The sequence below is a fragment of the Rhinolophus sinicus genome, chromosome 14 (assembly GCF_057876585.1).
Source record: "Rhinolophus sinicus isolate RSI-liver-muscle chromosome 14, RSI-T2T, whole genome shotgun sequence".
Classification (NCBI taxonomy): Eukaryota; Metazoa; Chordata; class Mammalia; order Chiroptera; family Rhinolophidae; genus Rhinolophus; species Rhinolophus sinicus.
Window position 1 is genome coordinate 6,174,040 of NC_142514.1, and position 11,379 is coordinate 6,185,418.

At 53.1% G+C, this 11,379-nt stretch overlaps 1 protein-coding gene across 2 annotated transcripts in view; it reads left to right on the forward strand.

Moving 5' to 3' along the window:
• SPSB1 (splA/ryanodine receptor domain and SOCS box containing 1) overlaps positions 1 to 7,112 on the forward strand; it is a 65,197-nt gene extending 58,085 nt beyond the window's left edge. For both annotated transcript variants that reach the window (XM_074334093.2, XM_088790101.1), the window contains exon 3: positions 5,227 to 7,112. In XM_074334093.2, coding sequence (XP_074190194.1) covers positions 5,227 to 5,354 — 128 coding nt within the window. In that variant the 3' untranslated portion in view covers positions 5,355 to 7,112. The remainder of the gene's footprint in view (positions 1 to 5,226) is intronic.
• Positions 7,113 to 11,379: the final 4,267 nt, after the last annotated feature.

An 11,379-nucleotide genomic window follows, 5' to 3' on the forward strand; every position in this document is an offset into this window, starting at 1 on the left:
GCCATTGGAGTCAGGGCCGCCCTACTCCAGTGTGACCTCATCTTAACTAATTACATCTGCAAAGACCCTATTTCCAATAGGGCCACATTCTGAAGTTCCAGGTGGTCCTGAATTTGGGAGGGGGATACTGTCCTCCCCCCGCCTTCAGATGTGGAGACAGCAAATACAGAGCATTCCCACAAGAGCTTCCCCTCCTCACAGCACTGTTTGGGAGGAGGATGAAAAAGCCCAGTGCTCACCTGGTGGGGCCCCTACAGGTGAGTTCAAAGGGGGCCTAGGTCCTCTGCCCACGAGGGTTTGCTTTACCTTCCAAGGCATCTGAGGAAGGAGGAATGTCACAGGGAGACCTGGTCTGGGGTCAAACCAGGAAGCAGGGCGTGACAGGCAGAAGCTCTGGCCAGGTCTGGCTAGGTACATCTCCTTGGTGTCAGGCCTGAACTGGGCTTTGCTTTCGCAGTCTTGGAGGTGGTTCTGACCCATGACTGCTCCGTGAGACGTCTGGGGAGTCATCTGCACCTTCCTTCCCCACCCCAGCCTCCACTCCCTGACCTCAGCAGGGAGCAGCTGTTTATAGAGCGGGTCAGCTAAAGTCCCCTGGCCTGTGTGCCCTCCCTGGGTGCTGCAGTGGGCGTTTGGTTCTCCCAGCCCGCCTTCCCCTGCACACCAGGCGGACCCTCCTCCACAGAGTTCCTGCCCTGTGCTGGGGCCAAAGGTGGCAGGTTGTCAGTGTGTCCCTGTGTGACCTCCCCCACCGTCCAGCCAGCTGTGACCACAGACCACTTGTTCTGAGTCCTCCTCGGGGCTGTAGACGTCTGGGGTTGAGGCTGCAACGAGAGGGGTTGCTGTGTCGCCTTGCTCTTTCCTGGGGTGAAGGGATGGAGGTAGCCATTGCAGTGGGGAGACAGGGCCCAGGCCTGCCTGCCACCATCCCTGGAGACACAGAAGGAAAAGGCCTATTTGCAAGCAGGAAATGGGCCATTACCCAGGGGAGAGTCCCTGACCTGTGGGTCCCCTCAGTGCCCACTGGCAGCAGGCATCTTGACTAAGGGAGCATTTCCCCTGCAGCTTGGAATGTTCAAATTCTCTCTTTCATGGCTCTGAGACAAGTTTGGCGCAGTTTGTCATGATTGTGGGTTCAGGAAAGGCTTAGCTCTTTTCATCGGGAGCCTTTCAGCTTGGTGACCTCCTCCTGGTGTCTTCCTGTGTGCCTCACCCCGTGGCCCCTTCCTGCACCTCTCTTCCAGCTGGGCTCTGGGGGAAAGAGGCCGTGTGTGTGTGTGTGTGGGGGGGGGGGGGTTCTAGACTCCATGCCCCCAAAAGGCTGGTCATATGGTGACAGCAGGCTCTCAGAGTTGGGGGCCAGGGCACCAAGGGTGCCCATGTTACCCAGCCAGGTGTCAGGCGTCCTTCCCCAGTTGGCAAAGACAAGGGACTACTGTTTCGTTTTACTTCCTTTTTGTAAGAACTGCTTAATGTAAAGGGAAATGCACGTACTCTGGCCGGGAGGGCTGTCCCACCATGCCTTGCTAGAATCCATTCAATGGAGCATGTTCACTGCCAGCTGCTGGCAGGAGTGAGCACGAGGCCAGTCACAGGGGCAGTGAAGGTGAGGGTGGGGCCATCACTGAATCCAGGGCGTGAGACATGGGTCCTTGACCTCACAGATTCGAAGTTGATTCATTTAGCCCATGAACTAGACACAGGCTCTGGACCTGAGTTGTGTTGCAAGTTCTCAGAGAACCTCAAGAACCATGGGCTGCAGTGCTGGGGCTGTGCATGTTCAAATAGGCCACCAGGTAACCGTTTCTCCTCGAAATGCTGAAGTTGGCACATGGGCTCGACCAGTTCCTCAGCTTCTGCTCCCATAAATAGCGCCTGATTCACTTCCTGATTTCTGTTCTGCACACTGGGCGCCACCCCCTCTTTCATTCATATAAACTATGTAAATGAGCGAGCGCCTCAGCTTCCCAGAGATGGCAGAGCCAGCAGCCAGGGGTCATCGGATAAACTGTGCCTCCTCTGGGCACTTCCTCAGCAGAATTTCAGTGGACACCCAGCCTTGTGGATGGAGCTGGATACAGAGCCTGCAGCCCTCAATCCAAAGTATTGAGGTGGGGGAGACCTTCAGGGTCTTGTTAGCGACCAACCAAAACCCCTGGGTCAAACGTTTTCCATGGCACAGTGCCCACGTCCATTTCTGTGGCTGGCGCATGCTAGGTCAGGCCAGCCTTTGAAAAGCAATCAGAGCATGGCCCGTGCATCATTTGGGTCCTACAGGATCAGCAGGGGGATGACCTTCTTCTGTACTTGAGGCACCTGAGAATAGACCCATACATGGGATGCCTGGGTGACCTGGGCCATCTTTTCGGCTCATACCACCCCACTGCAGCCGTCAGCTGCCAGTCCTGTCATCCATCTCGGAAGATCTCACATGTCCAAGGGACACTCCCTTCTGGTTGCATGAACCCTCCCAACTGGGTTATTCAGTGTGGTCCAAAGACGTTCAGGCAGAGGAAGTGCCCCCACACCACAGATGCTTTCAGCAGGGGTGGAAGAGGTAGCTGTAGATGTCTGCCCCGTTGGGTAAACTGCAAAGGGCTACTGGGAGCTGCTTCTTCACGCTGATGGAGAAAGAGCCAGACCCTAGAATTTGATGAGCCTGGGTGTATACCCACCTTCTAGCCCTTGGCTCTCAGACCTTGGACCCTGACTCTCACCTCCACCCAAGCCCGTTTCCCCATCTGAATGTTGGGGACTTCAGTGCCCACTAGGCATACGACAGGTGCTCCATAAGCCACAGCTGCTACAGGGGCTGTGATATTAAGTACATGAAATAAGGGAGCTGGACCCCGGCTTCTGCAGGCCTCTGCTGTTTAAAAACGTTTCTTCGTGAGGATATTCATGAGTTGAACTGAAACCCACTCAGCCAAGAGGGCATGATGGAAACTCCCCCTCAGCCCTCACTCCACAGTCTAGCAGGGCTCTCGAGCCACATTCAGTAGCTCTTGGTGCTTTTTCAAGTGTCTTCAGCAACCAGGGGAAGCCCCTCTGCCTCCCTGTGGGGGTGAGACACATCCTTGAGGGAGGAGGGGTTGGGGGAAGATGGAAGGGAGCCCCGAGTGGAGGGGAGGAAGTACCACTGAATCCTCCCAACTCGATCCCACAGAAGGGCCGCTCCTCAGTAGAGAGTTTTCTGGCCTTCAGGATCTCAGCTGGATGGGACTTTGGGGAGCATCTGGTCCAACACCTCATCTTACAGGTGGGGAAACTGAGGCCCGGGCAGAGGAGTGATATGCTGTGCAGGGTGGAAGTGAGAAGCTAGATCTGGGACTGCCCGGGCAGCATGCTTTATGACGAGGGAGACCCAAGGCTCTGCGAGCAGATGGGGTGAGCAGACAGGGAGAAACCCGGCCCTACTCACCAGCAGCCTGTGGAAACTTTGACCTTTAAGGACAGAAGGTCATTTCGTTCATGCTCCGTCTCCAGGAAAGGCCCCGTTTCAAAGCTTTCCGTGAAAAACATTTACCGCTTCAATTCTTGCTCCTATCATGGCCCACGGGAGATAAAGAGCAGTTGTTGGCCTTTTAAAGCCTGGAAGTTAGTAAATGCATTGTCAAACCTAAGATTTACTTTTTTTTTAAATCACAGGTGTGTTGGGATATAATCCACCTGCCCTACCATTCACCCCTTTAAAGGGTCTGACTCAGTACCATGTAGCCACACTTGTGCAACCACCACCACAATTGATTCAAAGCAAACCCATGTTCACTTACAGTCACTCCCCATTTCCCCCCACAACCCCAATCATAGGATTTGGTCTTCAATAATTGAGTTTTTAAATGTTATTTTCAATATTTTTGAGACACCGTGGGGAGTATTAAAGAACTTTAATCCAGTTTTTATTGGTGGAATGTGGTCTCAAGAGGAATGCTGGGATTTTTCTCCGTGTTTTGGTCTGACCTTGGTTTTGCTCACAAAAGAGCCCCAGAATGGAGGGGAGACCATGGGTGCAGACACAGATCCGTTCGTGTCAGCTGTCCAGAGCACTGTGGGGTGACCCCAGGTGGCTCCAGGTGTGCTCACCTGGACCTAGTTTTAGGGAAGAGAGCGAGGAAAAGTCCACTCTGGGAGGCGGGGTGAGCAGAGCCATGGGACCTTGGAGGAAATGATTTTCAGACTGCTTCTGGAGCTATGAGTTTATCTGAGCTTCCAGCTGCACAAGCTTCCCTTGCAGCAGGAAGACAGGTCCCGAGCCATCCGGGGACACACAGACACAGGTGCCCTTGCAGGCTGCAGCTAGAAGCCCCTCTCGAATCCAGGTGCTGAGTCAGCTCTGCCATGAGCTGGGCCCCGACTGCCTGGATTCGAATCCCAGCCTATGACCCGGGCACATTAGGTCCTCTGTGCACTTCAGTGCCTTCAGCTGTAAAATAAAGATGAGAACAGTACTGCAGGCAGTCGGGTTAACACAAAATGATTCCCTTCCTGAAAGTTTGTGTGGAGTCTGTTTCGGGGTGCATGCTGGGGACAGCTGTCTCCTGTGTGCCCCAGATGAACACGAGCTGAAGGCTGTTGCTTGTCCGGTGGGTAAGAGCAGGGACAGCCTGGGCTGGAATTCTAGCTTCCTCTCCTCCCAGCAGTGCAACCCTAGGCGTTATTTGGACCCTCTGTCCCTCAGTTTCCTCCTCTGTAAAATGGGATGCTGGTCATGGTATCTTCCTGTGATGATGAAATCCTAATAAGCCATTGTGAGGATTAAACGAATTAGTGTTTGCAGAGGGCTCACAAAGGTGCCTGGCCCAGAGTGGCTTTGCTGTGTTAGCTAGTCATAATTAACACTTTGTAAGCGGGCATTTTCCCGCCAAATCGCGTCGTAATGCGGGGCTTTTTTGACATTTTCTCGCCAAAATTAGACTTTCCGTAAAATATTCATATCTTTCGATCTATTTGATATTTTTCTATGAAACTTTCAGTGTTTTAGTTTAAAAAGAGGTCTCTATTTATTTACTTTGCAAAATCTTTGCCGGTTCCAACTAGAGGCGATATGACGAGTTTACTCGTTTCCCACAATGTGTTAATTAATTTAAAACGTAAAATTACTCATTTATTGTCTGCATAGTAAAACTAATATTAATGATACTATTGCTGCTGTTGTTAGTGCTGTTTGGTGTAGAACTATCCAGAGCAGTACTCACCTGACGCTCTCTGTCTCCTTGGTTTCCCCAGCCGAGCCCCTGCCACTCATGGATCTGTGCCGCCGTTCCGTGCGCTTGGCCCTGGGGAAGGAGCGTCTGGGTGAGATCCACGCACTGCCGCTGCCTGCCTCCCTCAAGGCGTACCTCCTCTACCAGTGACGCTCTGCCCAGGACCGCCAGCACGACAGCCACGTGGTGCCAGCTCACCGAGCCACCGCCACACCCTGTGCCTTGGACGGGCGTCCGGGGCCACCAGAGGAAGGCCCTGCCCTCCTCTTTGTCCTCCCTGGCTGTTCCCCTTCCTGACATTGGTGGAAGTTCCCCGCATGGCACATCACAGCCCCTCTCTGGACAAAGACACAGAATAAACTCCTCAGAAGTGCGGCACTGAGCTCTGATCAGCTCTGTTCTCGGGGTGGCATGGGTACCCTGCCGGGAGGGGCCCTGGCACCGAGAGCAGATCCCAGGGGTGCTAAGAGGTGCTTAGATGAGAGGCCGTGCCTCGGAGACGCAGCTCAGGATGTCAGAAACACACCGTGGACACCGAGGCAGACCCCAGAACTGGGCCGTCCGCAGGCACACGAGCACCCAGCATCTGTCCTGGCTGCCAGTGCCCCCATCCCCTGTATTTATTCTTTTAACAATAACAAAAGCCATTTATTTATTCCATTTAGAAAGGGACCTTGTTTTGGTCACCTCTCTGGAGTGTTCTGTTGCTTTTATTCCACCTGCCACTCCCCGGCATGTGTGTGCCTCACCTGTCGTCCTCGCTGGGTCGTGTCTGTGGTGTGTCCACACCTGGGCACAGGTGTCTTTGTTTGACCTACAGTTTCCAGGGGGCTCTGCTCTGCGTTCCTGAGTGGGCCCCTCAGGGCACATTAGCCTCACATGCAGTATGAGTGTCCCAGGGGTCACGGCTCCATGGCTGTGAAAGCTCCCATGTCTCCACGTAGTTACACTTGGCCTCGTACATCTTTGCACGTGCTTTTATTTCTTTAGTCTTCCATGGGTTTTTAGGTGTGGGTTTGGTTTTGCTTTTGCCTTCCTAGCTGATTGTTTCCCACGTGTGTCCACAGAAGCTCTGAGGACCACCGAACGAAGACAGGCGGATGAGTGGGTCTCCGTCCCCTGAGACACCAAGGGCAGGGCAGGGTGGGGAAGACCAGAGTGGAGTCAGGCCGTCTAGTGCTGAGTTCATCGCAACCCCCTAGAGCCAGAGGGGCGGGGCGGGGTGGGGCGGGGCAGCCAGCGGGAGACGGACATGCCTCCCTGCCACAGCTCCCCCACGTAGCAGACCCCTGCACCCTGCCACCACATTTGCCATTTCTTTATCTTGAAGTCTGCTTTCTTAGAGTCTGATTTCAGTTCATTTCTGTACAGGTACAATAGATGACTTTATTTGTTTAAAATGTTTAATATATATGCATATATATTTGTCCGTAAGAATTATGTGTTAAACAGCTGCTGTAGGGTACCTTTAAAAAAAAAAAAGTCTTCCAATGGAGTATATTTTTTAAAGCACAAAATTGGTGCCAAGACTGGGTGAGGAATGTAACCTACCACCTTATTATTGTGAGGTGTTTTTTTTTGTTGTTGTTGTTTTCAGGAGGGGGAACCTTACCTGTAAGACTTTGAAAGATTTTCCTCTCTCCTCTTTCTGGGTGGGTCATATTCTGATGAATGTTGCACATGAGATGAGAGAGTTTCAAGTACACAGCCTTACCGCCTTGACCCAGCGCCTTCCGCAGACGCTGGATGAATCGCCCAGCTCTGTCATCTCTCTGCACCTCCCGCCCCCCCAGTTCCTTCTCTCAGCCCAGAGCCCTGTGGCCTGTACAGTTTTGAAACTCCCATTCTATTTTATGATGGTCGCTAATAGTCAATAACCTAATAAAGGAAAGTTTATTAAAATACAAAGCCACTTTTGAGTCCCTCTTTGTGCCTTAGGGGAAGAGAAAGAAGCATGCCCCCCCACCCAGCCAGCTCCACCACTCACGGCTTTCACCAGATAATGAGGTGATCCCTCCTGGCCCCTTGGCAGAGAGTGGGATGCCAGTCAGAGCCCCAGATGAGGAGGAGGATCCTGGAGGGCTGATCCTAGAACTCCCCACCCCATTTCGGAAGTCCTCTGAGCCTGCAGCCCAGACTAAGGGACTCGATGACCTAATAGAAAGGATTCCACACATCAATGTGCTCTAAAGCTTGAGTTGACAGTAGCTTTTCGGAGCAGGCTGTGAGCCCTTGTCCAGGCTCTGGGCATTTGGCAGAAGGAGCTGCTGCTTCATTCAACCTTGTGTCCCCAGAGCTAAGGGCAGTGACCTGATGAGTCTTTGCCAGCTGCTGTAGGCAGGGTCCCCACCCCACCCCCCTGGAGAGAAGACAGGAAATTCTGGCTTATTTAGAGGCTTGGTGAGTGATAAAGACAACAGTCAAGAAATTTACTAGATCTGATCACATGTCATGACTAGTTTCCAAAGAATTAACAAGAATGCATTCAGTTCCCTCTGGGCATTTTTAATTTTAAAGGCATGTCAGGATTTGGTGGTGCTGGGAAAAGTGCCCTGGTCTGAAGGCCCAAGACTCCGGGGACCAACGTCCCCTGTCCCTGTCTCCCAGCGCCTCCTGTCACTTTCCTCAGACCACCTGCACCCGCGTCCCTGGGGAGGTGTTTGTTAAAATGCATGTTTCAGGGCCCTGCTGGAGACGGATTGAATCAACATTTCTAGGGCCAGGTCCAGGAATTTGCTGTTTTCTCAAACTCCCCAAGTGACCTTGCCTAAGAGAGTCTGAAGACCACGGCAACTGTGTCAGCTCTTTCGAAAAGTTGCTGGGTAAAGGGAAATTCTTTCGTTGTGTTGGTGGATTGGCCCAGCGACAAGCACATGGCCTCCTGAGTCAGACCTGGGTTCAAACGTTGGCTCTGACCCTCACTAGCTGTGTGATCTTGGAGGAGTCTCCATAAATGGCAGAGATCATCATGCCCACCTAGGAGGGAAGCAAGGGTGAAGTGAAGCTTTCGCATAGGGCCCAGCCTACTAGGAAGTATGCAGACAAGTGCTTTTAAAGTTCATGCACTTCTTTCTGTTCTGGAAAATGGCAGTTCCTGGACTGGAATTGGTCTTTGAGACTGTACCACACATTCCTAAACCAACTTCCTGATAAATGTTCTTTCTTCCAGGGTACAGTCTCCAGCGATCAAGGTGGGTATTGGGAAAGGGACCCCTTGGATGCCTTCCCCAGACGTGGTTGGAGGAAAGGGGTGGTCTGAAATTATTTTTAGGTTGGAGTTCATGTCTGGGTTGCAGTTGGAACTCCAGCTTGCTTTGAAGGGGCGGCGGGGTGGGGGGTAAAGAGGGGTCAGGCGGTGAGGGTGGAGGGGTACAGGAAGCACAGGGAAAATAAGGGCCTTTGTGCGGCCGGGAGACTTCGGGGGGAGCCGGGTTTCATGTTGAAGGGAGCGGCCTTCATAAAACCATCTTGCAGACCGGCCATGTGGTTGTAATTAATACCCTGCCTTCGAGCAGGTAGCAGGCTCTCGGGCTTGGCCATAGATGGGAAGAGCCCTTCCTCCTCCCTCCGCCATCCAACCATCCATCTCCTGCACACGGGCTTCTCTCCCGCCCTTCCTCCCGCTCCTCCTCGGTGAGATGAGGAATGTGGACTTTACTGAACCATAAAGTATGCCGGGGGAGCCGGGGAGGGGGCCGAAGACAGAGCAATTAGTTCATGCTCCAGTCCAGACACCCAAGCGTGGTTGGAGTCCAGCTGCAAGGAATATTTGAAATAAATGAGCTGCCCCGGGCCAGGCGTTTGCTATGTTTTCTGCACGGGGCCATGGCAACCAGGGAGGAAATCATGAGCTAGGGACTGGGCTCTAGAATCAACAAATGATGTCCTGGCCGAGCTAGCCCAGAGGAAGCCACTCACAGCTCTCCCGGGGCCTCTCAGGGCTCAGCTGCTGGCAGGCGGGACTGGCCTAACCATCCTCCTCCTCAGTGACATCCCATCCCAGCTTCAGACCTCTGTGTCCTCCACAGCGCTCTGATCTTTTCTCCTATCTTTCTTTCTTCCTTTCTTTCTTTTTAAAGAGAGCTCACACTTCTCTGGAACCTTCCTTCCCAGGCCGCAGAACAGCTGCTGCTGCCGCCAATCTGATAATGATTTTCCTGGGCAGAGGGAATGTTCCCAGAGGAAAAGCCCAGGTAGAGGGCAGCTGGCGAGATGAAAGGTGACGTTGACCTTGCCCGGGGTCTGTCTTCCTACCCGGCCCAGCTGCAGCCTCTTCTGAGTCTACTTTGTAGGCAGAAAAAGCAAAGGCCTCATTTGTCCCTTCTCTGACTCTTCTGCAGGTGGACCTTACAGCCATCCGTAAGGACACATCTTATAAAGGCTCATGAGTATGGAGACCTAGTTTGGAGACCTTCACTTGAACTCCACCTTCTACATCTGAATCACCAGGGATCCTTGGGGGCAAAGAAAAATCCCAGAAATGTTTATGCAGTGTATGTGTGTGGGGGGGAATCTGCATTGTGGAAACACCAATAGCTGATTCTGACACATTGCCTTAGGGGTCCCTGGGGAGAGGGTCCCAGAATTATATACAGAGTTGTGCCCATGCAGACCCCCTGCCGTTCCCCATTTCCTTCTGTGGGGACAGAGTCCCAGAGAGCAGTTTCCAGGCTCTCGGCCTCACGAGGAAAGGTGCTGGCTCAGGTAGTAGATGGCCACCAGCTGTGACTGGTTGGCCGTCAACTGTAACCAGTTAGCCACTTAGCTACTGATATAACTGCAGGGCTGTGTTGGTTGCTTGGTTGGTTTATTGGCAGGCAGAGAAGTGGACAGCGGATTGCATAGTGTGGATCCTACTTCGTGTGTGTTACCCAGCTGCCAGAGAGAATATAGTGGTATGACTCCCCTACCTATGGCTCCGTGGGTGTTCCTTTTTGGCCTCACCATATCCTGCGTTCTTATATGGGGAGCGGGCCCAGAGACCCTGCATGACACCCTGCATGACACCTTCAGAGGCCTGCAGGGGACTGTGGTCCAGAGAAGCTTGGAGACTGTGGGGGCAGAGCCCCAGAAAGTAGTTTCCAGGCTCGCGGCCTCTCATAGACAGGTGCTGGCTCAGGTAGTAAATGGCCATCAACTGTGATTGCATGACCATCAGCTGTGGCTACTTGGCCGTCAGCTGTAACCAGTGAGCCATTGGCCACTAATATAACTGCTGTGGCTACGCTAGCAGAAAGAGAAAAAAATGAGGGCTAGCAAGAAGATGGAGGCTGGGCTGGCAAGCGCGGATTGCAGTTAGGATGGCGGGTTGTGGACAGTGTGGATCCAGCCTCCAGTGAGACTATAGTGCCGCCAGAGAGAATATGCTAGTATGACTCCCCTACTTATGGCTCCATGGGTGTTCCTTTTTGGCCTCACCGTGTCCTGCGTTCTCTTGTGGGGAGCGGGAGCAGAGACCCCGCAGGCCTCCCTGCATGACAGAGACCACTGGTGTGGGAATCAGCTCTAGCTACTCTGGGTTTCAGAGCATGTGCAGAGGCCCCGAGAGCTGGGGCTGCAAGGCCAGCATCTTCCCGGCACCCACATGCTTGTCTTAGAGGAATGAACAAAGTGGGGGGATATGGGAGTGGAAGGAGGGAAACTTTAGTCTTGGCCTCTTCTCCTGAGCCTTGGTTTCCCCAAGGAAATGAGTCCTAGAAAGCTGAACCAGAAGCTCGGAGACACCACGCAGGTCTCAGAGCCACTGCCTAGGCACCGTCCACCTGGGAGCTGCTTGCGGGTATTTCCCACGACCTCAGCACTCACCCAGGACTGTGTCTCTCTCCTCGTGTCTGCCCTGTTTCCTCACAGATGTTCCATTATCCCTCCCACCTGCACCCCCGAGCCCCACCTTTTGAAAGATTTTCAACCGAAGTGCAGTTGTGAAGTTCCTTTCCAATGACCTCTGTTAAGCAAAGCTGCCATTGGAGTTGCTAATGACCCCAGATATTATAGAATAAACGTCAGCCAAAAAGCAAAGACCTTTCACCTTCCAGCTAGTCCCTGCGTGTTGGGGCTGCGTGGCTGGGAGAAGGGCCTGGGAGCTGGATCCAAGACAGCCTGGGTTTCACACCAGTTCCCCTCCTCACTGCCTAGGACAGTAACTCCGAGAAGGAGTCTCAGGAGCCTTGCTGTT